The sequence below is a fragment of the Mus pahari genome, chromosome 6 (genome assembly GCF_900095145.1).
Source record: "Mus pahari chromosome 6, PAHARI_EIJ_v1.1, whole genome shotgun sequence".
Lineage (NCBI taxonomy): Eukaryota > Metazoa > Chordata > Mammalia > Rodentia > Muridae > Mus > Mus pahari.
The window spans coordinates 100,159,135-100,179,754 of NC_034595.1; the positions used below are offsets into that span (position 1 = coordinate 100,159,135).

At 43.6% G+C, this 20,620-nt stretch overlaps 1 protein-coding gene across 1 annotated transcript in view; it reads right to left on the bottom strand.

The window, feature by feature from the left end:
- The window catches only part of Kif1b (kinesin family member 1B), a 127,695-nt gene that overhangs the window by 15,899 nt on the left and 91,176 nt on the right, over positions 1–20,620 (bottom strand). The window contains exons 28-38 of the mRNA XM_021201226.2: positions 18,156–18,274; positions 17,289–17,374; positions 16,835–16,964; positions 16,512–16,674; positions 12,802–12,892; positions 10,539–10,657; positions 9,723–9,778; positions 7,278–7,386; positions 6,649–6,715; positions 3,750–3,834; positions 3,003–3,108 (exon numbers count right to left, since the gene is read on the bottom strand). Of these exons, the coding sequence (XP_021056885.1) occupies positions 3,003–3,108; positions 3,750–3,834; positions 6,649–6,715; positions 7,278–7,386; positions 9,723–9,778; positions 10,539–10,657; positions 12,802–12,892; positions 16,512–16,674; positions 16,835–16,964; positions 17,289–17,374; positions 18,156–18,274 (1,131 nt within the window). The remainder of the gene's footprint in view (positions 1–3,002; positions 3,109–3,749; positions 3,835–6,648; positions 6,716–7,277; positions 7,387–9,722; positions 9,779–10,538; positions 10,658–12,801; positions 12,893–16,511; positions 16,675–16,834; positions 16,965–17,288; positions 17,375–18,155; positions 18,275–20,620) is intronic.

The following is a 20,620-nucleotide window of genomic DNA, read 5'->3' on the forward strand; positions in this document are numbered from 1 at the left end:
CACACACACACACACACACACATATATATATATATATATATATATATATATATATATATATATATATATATATATTACAATCAATCTGCAGATCTATACATTAATTTCCACACTAGCCCTTAAATAACCTGAACAGCAACTCACCATATTAACCTATGAGCCTGAGACAGTGAACACTGTGTTAACTTGGCAGGACCTAGAATCTCCCCGAGACAAACCTGCAGGCATGTGTGGGAGGCTGTCCAGGCCAAGTGAACCCAGGTGGAGAGAGAGTCTCCCTAATGAGACCTGTGCCATTCCACCGCTGCAGTCCAGACTCAACACCAGTGGTCACCAATCTCTGCCCCTTGGCTGCAGACGCAGAGGCCAGCTGCCTACATGACAGCCTATATTCTGGAGCTGTAGCCAACTTCTCCTTCCTTAAGTAGCTTTGCCAGGTACTTTGTCATAGCAACAAGACAAATGACTAACACAGTTCTCTCTCTCCAAACTGGAAAATTCCAAACTAGAGAGGTGTGTCATATACCTAGACAATAAATTTTAAAAATTGAGTTGCTTGCTTAAGAGTTCTAGAATACACCTGTTCTTAAACATTGTTTTAAATGTATATAAATGTTTTTTCCCGAATGACAGTAAGTGTACTACATGTGTGCTTGGTGCCAGAGGAGTTCAGAAAGGAACTGGAAAACACAAGAAAATCAAGAAGAAGGAAGACCAACATGTGGATACTTCATTCCTCCTTAGAATAGGAAACAAAATACCCATAAAAGGAGTTAGAGACAAAGTTTGGAGCTAAGACGAAAGGATGGACTAACCCACCCGGGGATCCATCCCATGATCAGCCACCAAACCCAGACACTATTGCACATGCCAGAAAGATTCTGCTGAAGGGACCCTGATATAGTAGCCCCTTGTGAGGCTACGCCAGTGCCTGACAAACACAGAAGTGGATGCTCACAGTCAGCTACTGGATAGAACACAGGGCCCCCAATGGAGGAGCTAGAGAAAGTACCCAAGGAGCTGAAGGGGTCTGCAACCCTATAGGTGGAATAACAATATGAACTAACCAGTACCCCCAGAGCTCATGTCTCTTGCTGCATATGTAGCAGAAGATGGCCTAGTCAGTCATCAGTGGGAAGAGAGGCCCCTTGGTCTTGCAAACTTTATATGCCCCATACAGGGGAACGCCAGGGCCAAGAAGTGGGAGTGAGTGGGCAGCGGGAGGGTATAGGGAACTTTCAGGATAGCATTTGAAATGTAAATGAAGAAAATATCTAAGAAAATAATTAAAAAAAAAAAGGAACTGGAACTGAAGTTCTGAGTTGCAATGCTGGTCTGGAAACTGAACCTGGGTCCTCTTGAAGAGCAGCCAGTGCTCTTAACTGTTGAGCCATTTCTCTAGCCTTCTTAAATCTTTTTACATCAACTGTGCTTATTATTATAATAATTTACATTTAATTAAACATTAGGCATATCAATCAAATATAAAGGTTAAAAGAACTTTCTGTGAAGACCAACTTAAATGAATTTTCCTAACATGAAAAGTGGAATTGTTTAATAGCTGTTGAATTTAGACGAGATTTTCCTTTTAATTTGAGACAGACTTTCAGTCTGTGGCCCACAACAGCTTCTGACTTTCAGTCCTCTAACACTCTTCCTTTTAGTTTCCAGTTCTTGTTCCACCAACTGGAAAACCACACGATACAGTAGGAGTGTGGATTTTACAAGAAAGGGAGTCAGCAGTCCAACAAATAACCCCATAATTAAAGGAAAGACTTGACCTATTGAAAGAATTGATATCTTAATGCGTACACTCAAAGCTTCAATTAATACAACCACCGTTGAGGCTGGAGAGATAGATAACCCAGCAGAGGAGGACCCCAGTGTGCTTCCCAGGGCTCACGTGGTTGATGGAGAGAACCCACTCCAGCAAGGTGTGTCCTCTGACACACCCTCGCACGTACACACAAAGTAAAATGTATATATATTTTAAAAAGTTCAAGGTGTCTATCTTTCGTTATTCTCAACTTCAGCCAACTTATTTGAAGCCGAATTCACTTCATATAGCACCCGACCTGTTGCTGGGCTCAGGTCAGAGGACTTTTCAAGGGTACTTCAGAGTAAGCAGGTCCAGCACCTCAGGGTTTCAACCCAACACCATCTACTTAGCAGTGGAAGGCAACATGGATGAAGGCCACCTGAACACTGGCAAGTGAGTCAGGAGGTGTCTCTGCTGACTCCAGAGACATGGTGCTATGTCCGGTCCGCCCAGGAAGAGGGGATGGCACCCTCCCCAGACACAATACCCACTCACACTCGGCCCCCTTCTCATAGGCCCTGTCAGCTCTCCTTACAAGCAGAAAAGCAAGCATGTTTGTTTGTTTTTCCTTCTCCCATACAAAGCTGCAATGTAAGGAAAAAAATTAATCCCGGCCCAAACCTATTCACTGATTCTGCCTCCTGTCTTACTCCCGCACCCCCTCCTTTTCCCAACACACACATAAGCAAGTTTTCCAGGGCATAAAGCAGCAGAGAATTAATTCTATAACACAAAGGCAGTGTCCTCGGCCCATACTGGACATGCACGGGCTCCTGGTTCCCAGCCCCATGGTTCTCCACGACAATAACCTAACCTGGAGCTGGAATTACAGGCATGATGGAGGGCTGGGAATGGGATTTGGGTCTTCTATGAGAGCAGTAAGCACTTTTACTACTGAGTCATTTTTCCAGCTCTGAAAACAGAATTAGTTTATTTAAAGACATGATCTCTCTATGTAGTCCTGGCTGTCCTGTAGCTTCCTATGGAGACCAGGTTGGCCTTGAACTCATAGTCTCTGCCTCCCAAAAGTGGAATTACAGGTGAATAGCACCACACCAGAATTTTTGAAGTAAAAAGGAAATTCCTTTCTTCATTTGCACCAAGAGTCAATAGAAATAGGGAATTTAATGTGAATCCCTCAAACAACACCGGGCTGACGCTTCTGTGATGCAGGGTATCCTACCTGCTGGAGCTGTGGGAAGACTTCAGGGACTTAGCAGAGATGATGTTTAGGGAAAGGATAGCATCAACTGCAGCTTCATTTACCTCCGGCTTATTCCTAATCCGACCTAAAAGAAGGGATAAAGAAACCAGAAGTTAAGGTTAAGTACATTAAAAAATAAGGCATAACTTTGTTAAATCAAAAGGTCTGGTGGCACAGGCCTATCATTTTAACTATTTAGCAGAAGGACCACAAGTTCAAGGCCAGCCTGGGCTCCTTAGTTACATATTGTCTTTAAAATAAAAAAAACATACAAGGGAGTAGCTTAGTGGAGGAACATGTGCAGGGCCCCTGGTTCAATCATCAGTACTGTGTCCTAGCAGAAGAGCATTCGCCTAGCATGCCTGAATGCACGCTCTCTCTCCTAGGTAATCCTCCTCCTCCTGAGCCACAACCCCAGCACTTGAGAGTTTCCCACTTGTCTGCCAGTGGTGACACACACCTTTAGTCCCAGCACTTGTGAGGCAGAGACAGGCAGATCTATGAGTTCGAGGCCAGCCTGGAAGAGAGTTCCATGACGGGCAGGACTACATAGAGAAACCCTGTCTTGACCCTCCTCCCCATCACCAAGAGAGAGAGAGCTTCAAACTCAAGGTATTTATTTTTTCTACTTTGTGTTCTCCAGTTTTCCATAACTCTCCCGCACTGAGCACAGAATGATGTCATTTCTAAAACGCCAGGCTCCCTCAGCTGATGGAATGTACTCACCTACCACCAGTTCACGGACATCTTTCCAGTGGAGCTCACTGCCCTTCTCGTGGATGATAGTCACTGTGATCCGTCGCTGGATGCCCTGGGTGTGGGCAATGGAACACGATTACAATTTAGGAGAATGTGTTAGAAAATGAACAAGCCAGTTGCTGACCTGGTTTTAAGAGACACCTTGTAGCTTCACACCTGTAATCACAGGATGAAGCTTGAGGCCAGATGAATTCATACATCCTGGGAAAGAGACAGAGAGAAAGAGAGGCAGGGGTGGGGTTGGGACAGACAGACAGATAGATACACGTGCAAAGGTAGGGAGGCAGAGACAGACTAACAGACAGATTGACTGAGTCCCTGTAATACACTCTAGGGAAATGGAGCTCCCTGCAACATGGATACCTGGGCAAGAAATAGTTTTGTTTTTTTTAAAGATTTGTTTATTTTTATTCTTATGAGTACACTGTAGCTGTCTTCACACACACCAGACGAGGGCATTGTATCCCATTACAGATGGTTGTGAGCCACCATGTAGTTGCTGGGAATTGAACTCAGGACCTTTGGAAGAGCAGTCAGTGCTCTTAACCACTGAGCCATCTCTCCAGTCAAACAAGAAATAGTTTTGAGCATTGGCTAAATTTTTTTAAAAGACTGGATTTTGTTATGTAGCTCAAACTGGCCAGGAACTTACTAAGGAGCCAAGACTGACATTGAGTTCAAAATCCTCCTGCCTTTGCCTCCTGAATGCTGGGATTATAAAAGTGTAGTAACACACTCGGCCTTGAATATTATTTTACCAAATGAGTAGTATACATTTAAAAAGCATATTTCTAATCTATTCAGACTTTCGTCATTGACCCCATGAAGAGCTTCTGGTTGTTCCTGGTGGCACATGCCTGAAATCTGAGTACTTGGAAGACTGAGGCAAGAGGATCTCTTAAATTCAAGGACCTGGGCTACACATCAAGACTCTGTTACAAAAATAGAGTGGTAAGGACATAGCTCAGTGGTAGAGTACTTGCCTAATGTGAAAGGGGCTCCAGATTTAATGGCCTACAGCCAAAACCAAAACAAGAAAAGAAACAAACAAAACAAGGAAATTAAAAAAAAACCCTCATGGTGGGGGCTGGAGAGATGGCTCAGTGGTTAAGAGCACTGACTGCTCTTCCAGAGATCCTGAGTTTAATTCCCAGCAACCACATGGTGGCTCACAACCATCTATAATGAGATCTAGTGTTCTCGTCTGGCCTGCAGGCATATACGCAGGCAAAATACTATATACATAATATATAAATAAATTTAAAAAACAAAAAAATTGCCAGGTTATGGTGGCTCAGACCTGCTAACCCAATATCAAGAGGCTGAGGCAAGAGTCACCCTAGGAGTTGGAAGCCAGCTGGAGGACAGAGTAAGAATCTGTCTCAAATGGATGAAGAATACAAAGCTAAAAGACAGTGAGACACAAGCTATGAAAAGTATTGAGATATGGTAATTGAACTCCATTGTCTCCATACCTTGATACAATATGTTCTGACCACAGCCATCTACCACGGCCTCTCTCCACTCTTCCTAAAGCCCCCACCTTGTCTCACCCTCCCAGCTTTACATCCTCCTTTCTTGCTAAGATCCACCACCCAATTAGTGCTGAATACTGTGTGTGGTGTGGGGTCATTCTGCAGGGAATGGACCACTTACCCGTATCCATATCCATAAAGGAGAGAGATTTCAGTAGTAATCACCAACTAACAGTGACTTTGTCAAGGATGAGGCCTGGATGGCCTCCCCCGGACCCTTTTTCACAATAGCTATTCTAAAATATAGTGACATATATTTTTGCTTAATTAAATAATTTGAAGTAGAAGATCTACTCCTTTGAGGTGGGAACACCTTTAATTCAGATTTGTTGTTTTTGAGACAGGATTTCCTTGTGTAGCCTTAGCTGTCCTAGAACTAGCTCTGTAGATCAGACAGGCCTCCAACTAACAGAGATCCACCCGCCTCTGCCTCCCAAATGCTGGGATTAAAAGCTTGTGCCACCACCAGCCAACTACTCAAGATTTTTTTTTTTAAGATTTATTTATTTATTATATGTAAGTATAATGTAGCTGACTTCAGACACTCCAGAAGAGGGCATCAGATCTTGTTACGGATGGTTTGAGCCACCATGTGGTTGCTGGGATTTGAACTCAGGACCTTTGGAAGAGCAGTCGGTGCTCTTACCCGCTGAGCCATCTCACCAGCACCAAATTATTTATTTATTTATTTATTTATTTATTTTTGGTTTTTCGAGACAGGGTTTCCCTGTGTAGCCCTGGCTGGCCTCGAACTCAGAAATCCATCTACCTCTTTCTCCCAAGTGCTGGGATTAAAGGCGTGCGTCACCACGCCCTGCTTCAAGATCTTTAAAGTTGGGAAGACACGTATGTATTCTGGGCCATACCTTCTCTAGAAGGACACAGAAGGAAGCCTTGTTCTTTGCCTGCTTGTTCTTGCCCTTCACAGGCATTACACCCTACTTCTTGTGGACTCCAGAGTATGCTGAAGATCAGCGGAGACATCCAGTCTTGTGGACTGAGCAACTGCTGGATTATTGGACTAGCTGGACCACAGCATGCAAGTTTTTCTAATAAACCCCCTTTCTCTCTCCCTCTCCCTCTCCCTCTCCCTCTCCCTCTCCCTCTCCCTCTCTCTCTCCACTGATCCTATAAGTTCTGTTACTCTACAAAACTCTGACTAATACAAACAGAAACAGTATTTGGTGTTTTGTATTCAATTCCCAGCTATTTCCTACCCTGATTTCTAAAAAAAGGGGGAGTGTGTCAAAACAAAGATGTCCTCCCACATTTTCCTCTCCAAATGAGATGAAAAACTGAGAAATCTGTTGTTCTGTTTCAGACGTCAGTACCTGGTGCAGCAAAAATGTCCCCTGGCAAGGCAAGCCTGCAGTATGGTCAACCACAGCTGGAATATACCTATAAAAATAAAACACAAAAGACAGAAGTTATCCTGTCAAATTCCTCTCTGGGATTGAAGGTGGCTGCCTTGCTACTTGTCTCCGAGTGAGGTGTTTGCCAGGGGCCATCTAGTGGGATTGTTTAGCAACAGCAATATGATGGATACTAGATGCACCTGGTTGTGAGGGAAGACCACAGCATGGTGCTTCTACTAAGACTGGTGAACAGATTGGAGGAGCATGCTTCAGGTTCAGATGGAGGTTCCTGGGGGCTGGTAAGAAGGCTCAGCACATCTAGACACTCGCTGCCAAACCTGACAGTCTGAGCCCTGGGACATACATGGTGGAAGGAGAGAAGCAACTACTACAGACCGTCCTCCCTCCACACATGTACCATGGTAGAGTCACACACACACACACACACACACACACACACACACACACACACACACACACGACTCAGACCTTCAATCCCAAAGAGGAATTTGACAGGATAACAATGCAGGAACCCAAATAGGCTTAAAACTATATCTCTAATTCTGAAACACTTTATTGAAAAATGTATTTAAAATTGGACTTACTCTCCAGTAGGCTCCAGTTCACTGATCTCAAACCAAACCAGAAGGTCGTACTTGCTCATGCTTTGCCCAAGGCTGGTTTTGTTCATGGTGTTTAACTTAGTAGCTGGAACTTTAAAAAAGTGTTTATAACATGTCAAAATCTGTTCCTAGTTTACTCAACAAAAGTATAAGCATCTTTAATGTCAGTTTTTAAGAGGATAGATGTGAAAGATGCAGAGAAAGTTCAACACTAAGTGTATCAATGTCTCTAATCTAGAGCACTGAAGTCCTCCTCAAAACAGTTTCTAAACATGAGAAAATGTTTTGTTTTAATAAAATAAATGTACTTTACAAAAATTAAAAATCCTATGTTTTCTAGAGTTTCCTGTTTGGGGCATGGTATCACATCACAGCCACACAGGGAGATGATGCTCAGGCAGCACCAGGGAGAGCCTGCATGTCACTAGGATCAGCTGTCAACCCACATCTCCCGGACCTCCACCTATCTAACAATCACCAAGAGTTTAAAGATGGTAAAATCAAGGGTCACACCCCAGAGAATCAAATCATAATGTCTCTGGGTAGGATGTTATTCTGCCTCCGAAGGCTTGAAATTCTCCAATGATTCTGAGACCATTGGTCTGATCTGTAAATACAAGAACCTGTATGTAACTTTCCGTTACACATTTCCTTCAGATTTAATACTAATGCTATGTGGCTTTGGCTAAGCTGCTTACTCTGTGAGTCTCTCCTCAATTCATAAAATGTGGATCATATTTAGTCTCCTACTTTGCAAAAATATTGTGAAGACCCATGAGCATAACATATATGAAGGGGCTTTAGCAATCATGGAGCATTTCTCAAATGAACAGCCCCTTGGCGGAAGTCACCTAGCTGTGCTCCACATGTGCTGGGGCTGCTAATAAGGAAACTGGATACTGTTCTGGCATCCAGCTACGTAAGCAAACCCAAGTACTCAGGAAAGAAAGAGGGGCGGGGAAGATAGAAGAGAAGAGGGAAGGAACATAGCTCAGTGATAAAATGACTGTCTAACAAGGTCCAGGGTTTGATTCCTAACACTACAAACAAAAACAAAAGTAAACAAAAACAAACAAAAAAACCAACTAATAGCTTAAAAAAAAATCAAAATATGAAATACTATTGCAAAAAATACAAATAGAAGTATCAGGTGGGGTGAAGATGTAGTAGCTAAGTAGGAAGTATGCTTGCCTAGTACAGAAGTTCTAGGTTTAACCCCCTAGCACTCCATAAACTGGATAGGAGGTACACACATGTGCAGGCAAGTCTATGGATGAGATCGGTAGGCTAGAAGTTCAAGATCACCCACAGCTATATAGGTAGTTCAAGACTAGCCTGGACCTTATCTCAGGGGGAAAAAAATCAGGGCATCTTATCCTCAGAGAGATGTGAAAGAGATGGACATAAAAGGTATTCCCTATAGTCTCCTGGAGTAACTGTGATGTGATCTTGACAATGTGAAGAGCTCTACAGTAACTAGGGAACAAACAGAAATATCAGTGCTTCACATATGTCGAAGTTGGATCTACATCTAAGGCAGAGCTAGTTTAGCTACTAACCATATTGTTTGGGTACCCTTTCATTCTGGAGGCTGGGAACTGGCGGAAAGAGAAAAGGCGGCAGTGAATCTGCCTCATTCTGGAAGGTGGCAACAGCAGAGGAAGCTAGCACACTGGCGTGCGCAGAGAATGTATCCAACACATGCACATTCACATAGTCAGCCATGAGAAACCGTATCAGCTCAATCTTTCTTTCATGGTCTGAAGGCCGATGGGGATGGGAAATATAGAGGGAGGAGAATGAGCGCAGGACAGGGTGGGAATTTGGTAAGTGGGCAGTAAGGAAAAAGAACAAAAATAAAAGTGAAAACAAGCTAAATGAAGAGAAACAAATTCTGGCATTCTATTGTATAATAGGGTATCTATTATCATTTACAAAGTGCTACAAGAAAGGAATTTGAATATATGTACTACAAACAAATGAGACATGCTTAAGATACAGATATGCTAGTTACAGTAACGTGTGTGTATATGTTCCTCAAAGTATATAGTTACAAATGCATTGTCCTATATCATAAGTATGTACAATTATTATGTGTAAATCAAAAATAAAAGTCCCAACAAAACTAAAGGAGCAGAATAAATCTAATATGCAAAGAAATGTTTTGACTGACAGAAGTAATTACATATAAAGCAGAGAGATTTAAGGAGGGGAGGATATTCAAGTCTGAATGAGACGAGCAGAGAGACAGAGCCTAATTATTTCTGACCTCATCTCAGATCAGGAGCCAAGCACTCCTGTTCCTGTTAGAAATATACAAGAGGACAGGAACACAAGGAGACAGAGAGAAGGAACTCCAGTGTGATGCTTGTCTGGAAACTGTTCAGGAGAGATGTGTGCACACGAGAGAGCGTAGCGGCTGCTCACCTGGTTTGGAGAGTGGCATGGGTGGGGGGAAGAATCTCCGAGATGGTTGAGGTGGGCTGCAAAGAGAGGAGGAGAGCTTCCTGAGGACTAAGGGGGGTAAGTGTTGACAATGATGCCATGCGTAAATCTTTTGGGTTTTTTTCAGGCTAGCCTTGAACTCACTGAGATCTGCCTCCCTCCAGGGCTGGAATCAAAGGCTTGCCCACTCCCCCAGCATTCTGTGCTTAAATCTTCTTAAGAAAGGGGATATCCAACACAACCCCGCACAGAGACCAACACAGTTTGATAAAAGTCTTCCTGTAAAGTTTAACTGGCATCACCGCTGCCACCAATAAAAGGTCACGTCACTGCCAGGTACGGTGGCTCACACCTTTAATCCTAGCACTCACTGGCAGAGACAGATGCAGAGGTAGAGGCAGACCGATCTCTAAGTTTGAGGACATCCTGGTCTTCCATAGTGAGTTGTAGGACAGTCTAGGCTACATAAAGAGACCCTGTCTCAGAAACAAAAACAAAGTCATGCCACTGATCTCATGAGCTGTGATGACTCCACTTTGAGTCTGCTTTTTGAAAAAAGGCTGTCAGAAACAACCACATGTGTATTCTAGCTCTGCTGGACCAACTTTCTACTCTATTAAACTTTTCTTCTCAAAAGGAAGGTGCTCAAAGCCATTTGGAAAGAATTCAGCTTGCTCTACATCAAGTTAACTTAGTGATTAGTTAGGTACAAAAACATAGTGACAACTCTTCTTCATCCCTTAAGAGTTCTTTTCTAGGAAGCAAGGAACTACAAACCCAAACAGCGACAGCTCAGACCTGTTAAGATCTTGTCCTTGCAGATAGAGTGGGTGCTGCTGGTAATGCCCAAAGACCTCAAATACGATGGGCTTGGTTTTGATGTAGTCCACAAACGACTCGGTGACCTCCACTGCAATCTAGGAAGAAGACAGAGGTGAGCTTAGGGAAGATCGTGACAGGCGGGCACAGGTGGGTGCTTCCAGCAGCCTTCAGCACTGTTAAGCATCCTGGGCGAGCTGGGCGTTCCACCACACAGGACAGGCTTTCCTCTGCTCACTCCAATGTCACTTTGCCAATGTGATGGTTTGTACATGCTCGGCCCAGGGGGTGGCACTATCAAAGGGTGTGGCCCTGTTAGAATAGGTGTGTCACTGTGGGCATGGGCTTTAAGACCCTCGTTCTAGCTGCCTGGAAAGCAGTCTTCTATTTGCCTTTGGAACAAGACGTTGAACTCTCAGCTCCTCCTGCACCATGCTTGCCTTCATGCTGCCATGTTCCCACCTTGATAATGGACTGAACCTCTGAACCTGTGAGCCAGCCATAATTAAATGTTGTCCTTACAAGAGTTGCCTTAGTCAAGGTGTCTGTTCATAGCTGTAAAACCCTAAACTACTAAGACAACCAAGATTTGGCATTCTAGACCCTCCACAGTGCAGCAGAATTGACCTTATTCTACTGATGCTTATTGTTTCAAGACTTGCCTGTCGCCCTTTTTACCTGCTTTCTCTGAGGAATGGCCAGGAATCTGTGGCGAAGGCCCTCCCCCCACAGACCAGGTGATTGGTAAAAGAGGTAAGAAAAACACGTGTTGGCTGTGGCCTATGAGCAAAGGCAAGGCCTAATTTGACATGCCCACTTCTCTTTTCCTCACCCTTTATTTATGCCATGTCTCTCTCTACCTCCTCTCTCTACATAAGCATTCATCCTCACACAGAAAAGCACCTTAACATCTTCCCATATAGAAACTGTTCCCTTTTGAATTTACTGACTCATTCTCAGGTCTCCATACTCTTATCTATAGTTCTCCTTATTAGTTCTAAGCTCCTTGGGGACTTCTGTGACAGGTTTTATGAGTCAGGGGCTTGTTAAATGGCTGATAAGTAGTCATCAAATATATATTTTATTTTTAATTATAGGTATGTTCGTATGTTTGGGATATATGCATGTTGAGTATGTGAATGTCCTCAGAGGGCCAGAAGAGGGTTTTGGATCCCTTGCAGCTGGAGTTATAAGCAGTTGTGAGCCAAGAGATGTGGGCTGGGAACCTAATTCAGGTCTTCTACAAGAGTGGGTACATACTCAACCACAGAGCCATCTCTCTACCTCCAAAGTCCATGCTTTATTTTAATTTTATTTTGATTGTCCCTTTTTCTCTGACTTTCTTTGTTTTTTTTTTTTAAGTTTTATTTATTTATTTAATGTATGTGAGTACACTTTAGCTGTACAGAGCCTTCATATGGTTGTTAGAAATTGAATTTTTTAGGACCTCTGCTCACTCTGGTCAGCCCTGCTTGCTCAGTACACTGTATCTGTCTTCAGACACACCAGAAGAGGGCATCAGATCTCATTACAGGTGGTTGTGAGCCACCATGTGGTTGCTGGGATTTGAACTCCGGACCTTTTGGAAGAGCAGTCGGGTGCTCTTACCCACTGAGCCATCTCACCAGCCCGACTTTCTATATTTCAAATTTTTGTTTTTGTTGGAGTTCAAATGTCAGACCTCGTGCAAGTGAGGTGAGTACTCTACCAACTGGGCAACAACTAGAGCCTGGGCCTTTCTCTTTCATTTTATAGAGTACCAAAAAAAAAAAAAAAAAAAAAAAAAAAAGGAAGGCAGGAGCTGGAGAGATGGCTCATCGGTTAAGAGCACTGACTGCTCTTCCAGAGGTCCTGAGTTCAATTCCCAGCAACCACATAGTGGCTCACAACCATCTGTAATGGGATCTGATGCCCTCTTCTGGTGTGTCTAAAGACAGCTACATGTACTCATATAAATAAATAAATCTTTTAAAAAAATTTATATTCAAACTGATGGAACATTTCACTGGGAGACTAGACGCACACACTCAGTGGCCCCTATAATTTGGTAAGAGCCTGGCTGCTCCTACTCTGAAGACTGCCTTACTGTCTTGGCCCCCATCTCTACTGCTCACTCTCTCTGCAGAGCTCCCCATCCTAGCACAAAGGACAGCTCACACTTCACATGACCGTCCTCCCTTGGCCAACAAAATCAGCATACATAAACCTGAGAGGTACCTGGCAAAATATTCAGGTTACTCACATTCTGTACATGGTAGAAGCCCAGGGGACTTCCTCTTCCATTGTTCTTGAGGGGTTCAGTGGAGAATGCTTCATCATGCCGATGCAAAAAGCTTAATAAAAAGACAGACAGATGAATACTGCATCAAAATTTATCAGACCATGAAGCCCAAGCTGGCCCCAAACTCAGAGAGATCTGTCTGCTTCTGCCTCCAAATGCTAGGGCAAACTGTGTGCTACTGTGTCTAGCAAAATCTGTTTTAAGAGCTCACTTTGGACTCTACAGGTAGAGGAGCATACTAACAAAGCACATTTTTGTTTTTACTGAGCCGAATGATTATCTCTTTCTGTGTTAGCATTTTCCATACCAGACAGAGAGTATTTCAGATTCAAAACTGGCTGAGAAGTTAAATCACCCTGATTATTGATGTAAGTGGACATATATAGAAGCATGCCTTACAGAGAGTAAAGAAGTCAACACTTGTAGCAGGATGTGGTAGTGCATGACTGGAAGATAAGCACTCAGGAAGAGGGGAGAGGAGGGAGAACTGCAGAGCTCAAGGCCACTGGGGTTCCAGGCAGCCAGGGATACACAGAGAAGCCCTATCTTAAAACAAGCCACTACCCCCAACCCAAAACCCAAAGGAACAAACCTACCCCCAACCCAAGAAACAGATAAAAAAAATCTATCCCTCAACCCCCCAAAACAACAAACCTACCCCTAAAAAAATAAATGAACATACCAACTCTACCAAGACCCCCAAATCAAGCAAACCCACCCACATCCCCTGAAAAAAATTAGCAAAGTATAAAGTTCTTTTGTAGGTTTTGTTTTGCTGAAAATGAAATCCTATTATATAGAGAATCCTTGGAAATTTGAACCTCTGTAAGAACAGTAAGACTGCCCATGATAGACTGGCCTAGGGATCCACTATCTAGACAAGAGATGCTCAAAAGCCATCTCTTCCAGGAAGTATCCTGACATAAACTTCATGGTTTGTGTTCTGATGGCAGCAGAGACCTACTTCTCAAAAGTGACAGAGACGCACTGTGTGCCTGTTTCTCCAGAAAATGGCAAGTATTCACCCATGGGGCTTGACGCACAGATGACACTCAAGAATGCATTAAAACAAATGGTTTAGATTTAAGTGCATGAGTGTTTTCCTTGCACACATGTGTATGTACTACATGGATCCATGTGTACCACATACATGCCTGGTGCCTACGGTGGTCAAAAGAGGTGGAGTTAAGAATGGTTGGGAACAGCCGGGAGTGGTGGCGCACACCTTTAATCCCAGCACTTGGGAGGCAGAGGCAGGTGGATTTCTGAGTTCGAGGCCAGCCTGGTCTACAAAGTGAGTTCCAGGACAGCCAGGGCTACACAGAGAAACCCTGTCTTGAAAAAACAAAAAAAACAAAACAAAAAAAAAAAGAATGGTTGGGAAGCACTCTGAGGCTGCTGAGATCTGAACCTGGGGCTTCTCCAGGAGCAGCCAGCACTCTTAACCACTGAGCCAGACTCCAGTCTCCAAGGGGAGAAAAGATTTTGAGTAGCAGGAAAATATCAGTAGTTTGGTCTTGATTTTCACATCAGTTCACCAGGTTTGCCAAGTGCTCCAAATCAATAGTGATCTATACAGTTGACACTCCACATTCCAGGGTTATGCAATACTTTTTTTTTTTTTTAAAGATTTATTTATTTATATGTAAGTACACTGTAGCTGTCTGCAGACACTCCAGAAGAGGGTGTCAGATCTTGTTACGGATGGTTATGAGTCACCATGTGGTTGCTGGGATTTGAACTCCGGACCTTCAGAAGAGCAGTCGGGTGCTCTTACCCACTGAGCCATCTCACCAGCCTCCCCCTTTTTTTTTTAACTCTTTTTAAAAATACACACATTTAAAATTGTTTATTTTATGTATATATTATTTTACTGTATGTCATTGGTGTCGTGATAGTGCACAAGGAGTAGCACTATTAGAAGGTATGCCCCTGTTAGAGTAGGTGTGTCACTGTGGGTGTGGGCTTTAACACCCTCAATCTAGCTTTCTAGAAGCCAGTATTCTGCTAGCAGCCTTCAGATAAAGATGTAGAATTCTCAGCTCCTACACTATGCCTGCCTGGATGCTGCCATGTTTCTGCCTTGATGATAATGGACTGAATCTCTGAACCTGTAATCCAGCCCTAATTAAATATTGTCCTTATGCCAGGTGTGATGGCTCACGTCTTTAATCCCAGCACTTGGGAGGTAGAGACAGGCGGATTTCTGATTTCGAGGCCAGCCTGGTCTACAAGGTGAGTTCCAGGACAGCCAAGGCTACATAGAGAAACCCTGTCTCGAAAAAAAAAAAAAATATTGTCCTTATAAGAGTTGTCTTGGTCATGGTGTCTATTCACAGCAGTAAAACCGTAACTAAGACGGGTGTAGCCCATGGATATGCATTTGTGCCTACACAGACCAGAAGAGGGCCTCAGAGTCTCTGGAACTGTTTTACAAAATAGCTGTGTGCCCCTATATAAGGGCCTGGTAATTGGACCCAGGTCTTTTGGAAGAGCAGCTAGTATTCTTTTTTTTTTTAAAAAGATTTATTTATTTATTATATGTAAGTACAATGTAGCTGTCTTCAGACACTCCAGAAGAGGGTGTCAGATCTTGTTACGAATGGTTATGAGCCATCATGTGGTTGCTGGGATTTGAACTCCGGACCTTCGGAAGAGCAGTCGGGTGCTCTTACCCACTGAGCCATCTCACCCGCCCCGCAGCTAGTATTCTTAATCACTGCATCTTCTCTCCAGTCCCTTAGGCAGCACCTCTGTTTTCCTTCTTTTCACTATGTCTGTCCTTTCCTTCCCTTCCTGTTCCATAACCCTGACTCTGCTTTCTTCTTCTCCTGGCCTTATATCCCACATCTGCCAGAGGCACCGGTGAGCACCGGTGAGCATGAACCACCTCTCTGTGGTGGTGGTAACCTTCTCTCTAATGCTTCAGAATATCCCTACCCGCATCCCCTTCATACAGTGGTTGCTTTTATTTACAAAGTGCTAAATATGTAAAACTGTTGGGTATACAATTTGTTTAACTGTTGTTTTTTAAGAAGACATTTCAGCATTAAAAGCACTGAAAACCAGCAGGCTTCTCTGGATCAGACACTGTTCCTAGAAAATGGGGGCAGCACGGAGCGCTCTAGTGGGATGTGGGGCCCTGATTCATTCCCACATAGGGTTTGACTACTATGCTCATCTTAAGTGACGAAAGTATTCTTCCAGGGACTTGTCATGTTTTATCTCTCAAGAGCTTTAATCTTTCCCATGTGTAAAGCACTCTACAGAAAGAAGGACATCTCTGCAGTTAACAGCTTGCTAGCTGGGCACAGTGAGAGGGCAGTGTGGGTTTTTGAATGAGAAATGTCCCCATCCATGGATACTTGGGCCAGGTTGGTAGCCGTTTGGGAGGTTATGGAGGAGGAGAGCCATGCTGGGGAGATTCATCCCAGTGAGCAGATTTTGAGGGTTATAGCCCCACTCCATTCTTGTTCTTTCTCTCTGCTTCCTGCATGTGAGTGAAAATGAGATAAGCCAGCCTCCTGCTCACGCTGCCATGCCGTTTTCTCGGCATGATGGACTCTGCCCCTCTGAACCCGCAGCCTAAATTAAACCTTTCTTCTCTACGCTGCTTCTTGTCAAAGTGTTCTATCATAGCAACAGGGAGGGAACTAACACAGGTGGCTTACTTGAACTGACAGAAGATGTCTGCATACTCTGGAAGGATCCCACTGGCCTGCAACACAGTGACTCGGAAAGTGAAGGCACTGCCCAGCTTCAGGTGGTTACCAATCTCTTCAGAAAATCCTTCCATCACCATCTTCCCATCCAGCAAAGTGCCTGACTTCAAATCTAAAGAGTTAAATGACACATGATTCAAGTAAAATGAAAGGGAGGGAGGGAACAGGCATTCTTCCTGTTTCTAGTCAGCCAAAGCCACCATGTTGCTAATCTGTGTACTCAGTGCTCTCCCAGGGAGAGTCTCCTCAGCGACAGTCATCTGTCTACGCACCCAGGTCGTTCATTCGATTGACTTCTTCTGGAGGACTGATGACTTCAGAACTCTGGCCCTGACCTTCCACAATCCTCAGCTCCTCCAAGGACAGACCAGAACGAGTCATTGCAGCTGAAGAGAAGTCACTCTGAAAGTAAAGCAGGCTAGGTAAGGGACACGCTCTCCCAGTTCCTAACTGATTTCTGTTTGTACAACAAACTATTTTTGCAAAATAATAATTAAATGGACTAAGAGTTGTCTGAGAAAAGGCAATGTGCTAGTGCATTTTCATCTTTGCAACTGTTAGACATGTATCATATTTCATGAGTAACTGGTGTAACCAACACCTTAGAATTGCTAGAGTTTTAGACCAGAGAATTGGGTGCCAGCACTGGACACTTTCCTCAAAAGACCATTCACTTCCTTTTCTTTCCTCAAGATGTTCATTCCTTCTTTCCCAAATACTTCTTACCTGATTAAAGTATTCATTATCAAAAGATATTTTAGCTGTTCCCGACTGCCGAATTCCAGAGCCATAATCAGGAGCTTCTTCATCCGCTAAACAGAAAGAAAGCCAGCAAAGACTGAATGGAAGTACATATGGGAGGAGGAGCTTACTCTGGAGCTCAGCTTGGCATCAAACAACACAATCCACTATGCCAGTCTAAACTGCTCATTGCTTCTACCAAGTCAATCCAAGAGTTATTTATGCTACCCACCAGTTTCCCCCAAAACAGCAATATCCCCCACTAAAGTGAAATCATGACACTTGAGAGCTGGGGTGGGGATGGGGTAAAGCTAATAGAAAGGAAGCTAACGGCGGCCTTCCCCATGATTAACAAACACACCACCTCCTACATATGCCACTGAAGTGTCACCTGCATCAAGAAGCTAGCCTGCCTTTTTTCTATGGTTTCTTTCTTTCTTCTCTTTCTTCTCTTTCTTCTCTTCTCTTTTCTTTCTTTCTTTCTTTCTTTCTTTCTTTCTTTCTTTCTTTCTTTCTTTCTTTCTTTCTTTCTTTCTTTCTTTCTTTCTTTCTTTCCTTTCTGTTTGTTTTTCGAGACAGGGTTTCTCTGTGTAGCCCTGGCTGTCCTGGAACTCACTCTGTAGACCAGGTGTTTTGCCTGCATATGTGTCTGTGTGAGGGTGTCTGATCTCCTGGAACTGGAGTTACACAGTTGTGAGCTGCCATGTGGTTGCTGGGAATTGAACCCATGTCTTCTGGAAGAGCAGCCAGTGCTCTTAACTGCTGAGCCATCACTCCAGCCCCTAGCCTGCTTTTTCTATATGAAAGAATCCACAGCTCTCATTTAGAAAAGGTCATCTTTTTCTAACTCACCTGCAATGGCCTGCACAGCCACACGAAGAAATCCCCGGACTTCCCCCTTCTCACTGACAATGGCCACCCTGTGAATCAGGGGCACCGGATATAGCAGGTTGCTCAAGTACACAAATGCCCTGTAGACAGAAACCCGGAGACAAGCATCAGGACATCTGAGGAAGAGGCCGAGGGCTTTCTGCTCCCCAAGCTCAGCTGGCTTCTGGGCCTTTTAAGGTCACCTCTGAACTCTGATTTCTCGAATTGCTTCCAGGGGTGTTCTCAATACATAATCAATACATAAGCTAGTGCAAAAGCATGGCAGAGCAGCTGACAAAGACCAACGTATACCAAATTACTCTACAAAAAACCTGCACCCTGGGAAGAAGAGTAACAAGTAAATGTCCGAGTACTATGAGTGTTGCCAAGGAGCGAGGGGCCCACTGAAGAGCTTACTCTTCAGAAGTAAAGATGCACCAAGGGACCTGGCTTCTCTCCACACACAACAGAAACCAAGAGGTAAGGGCAGGGAAATAGGAGTGAAGTGGTTACTAGCTCTAAAATGGACCTTACATCCCAGCACTGCGAGTCTTGTTTGACTTAAAGGACTATTAAAGGTGAGAACCAGTTACGTAGGCAGAAAGCCTATGTACCCAGATGTGTCTGTGAAGTGAGTTTGCTCGAGACTGAACGAGAATTAAGATAAATCCTAAGATGACTCAGCTGGCCCTGTGGAGTTGGCCTTTGATCCTCAAACCAAAATCATAAACAAAAGGGAACTGACAGTTCTCTCCTGCCTTCTTTCATTTCCTTCTCTGGGGCCCTAGAGGGAGAGACTCGGAGTCTCACACTTACCTACGTAGCCCTCAACACTCAGCTTCAAACTCAGCCCTTCTAGCGAGACAGGGTCTCTCTAAATTACTCAGGCTGGCTTTGAGTTCACTCTGTAGCTTAGGCAAGCTTTAAAATTCTCAATCCTTCTGTCTCAGCTTTCCTGGTAACGGAGATTACAGGCCTGAGATACCAGGCCTGGCTGACACTTGATCATTTGACATATTTCTAACAAACTAGACACATCCTACCATGTTTGTGCTCTTAAAGGGTTCGTTATTTACAGAAATTCTTTTTTTTTTTAACTTAATGTGCTCTTACTCAACTGTATGTACATGTGTGCGTGCATGTATCTGCCTGTGTATGTGTGTGTGTATGTGTTTTGCAGGTGAGGGATGACGTGCACACAGTGTGTGGAGGATGGAAGACAGCTGTGGAAAGGCCTGTGCTCCCTTTCTACCATGTGAGTCACATGCACCAAAGCCAGGTGGTTGGTGTGGTAGGAAATGCTGTCACGGCAGAGCTCTGTCACCTGTCTTATTCATGTGTTTTAAAGCAGTTAGAACTAGTAGTCATGAATCTTAAGAGCTCTCGTTCCAATGGTAGAAAAGTGGAATCTAATTTCTAATGTTCCCCCGGCTTCTCACTTGGTATATGCTGATCTTTGTACATAAAACAAAAGACAAGGAGAAACTACCACACCAGGAAATTTAACACATCTAACCCTGACACACACAGCTGTTTGCTGCATTCCTGTCCTAACATGTATTTATGTTACAAGGAGAGAAGGATGAAGGAGAGAAGGATTTTCAACGCAAAACAACAAAAGCAATTACAAAACGGGTAAAACGCATCACAGTAATAACATTTAGGAACACAAATGAAGTATGAATGATAAGCGAACAAAAATAGCTGCAAATGAACAGGAAATAGTATCATGGAGTATAATTCCCTTTCAGTCTGCTCCAAAGCAAGGGAGGGAATGTTAAGACAGAGGGTTAAACTTTTGTTGAACAGAAACTTATGAATGAAAATCTAATTTAAAGAGGATTACAAACAGGGTCCAACACCACTATTGTGAGTGAGTTTAAAAAACTAAGAATTTGGCATATGGAACCAAATGGTTGATTTCACTTCCAAAGTCAACACACATAGAGAGCACACTCCCCGCCTCAGGGACATTTAGTCAGAGCCGCCCTTTCAGTGACCGGACCAGTAAAAGCCCTGGCATGTTTCTTCCTGTAGTCCTCTCAGCACTAATGCTCTGCCTGGGCTTCCATCTCACTGGAGATGCTACTTCACCACAGGTCCTCCCAACACTGGGACACACACAATCCTTTTTTCATAGTGGTACAATTTGCATTTGTGTGATTATTACTTGCTATCTTCATCACTCATCAGACTAAGATTGTGAGGATGTGAACCATGTCTGGTTTTGCTTACCCATCTGCAGAGGGTGTGGCTTACAGTAAATATACTCAATAAATATTTGGTAAGTGAATTTCTATGCAATTAGAAACCAGGAATATAACCTGTTACTTGTCCTTTATCTTTACACAGAAGTGGAAGGGTTTTCAGAAAAATAGGTCCTACAAGGGACAGAAAGCAAGCCATCTAACTTTACACTAGGTTGATTTTTCAAGAGTAAAGTTATG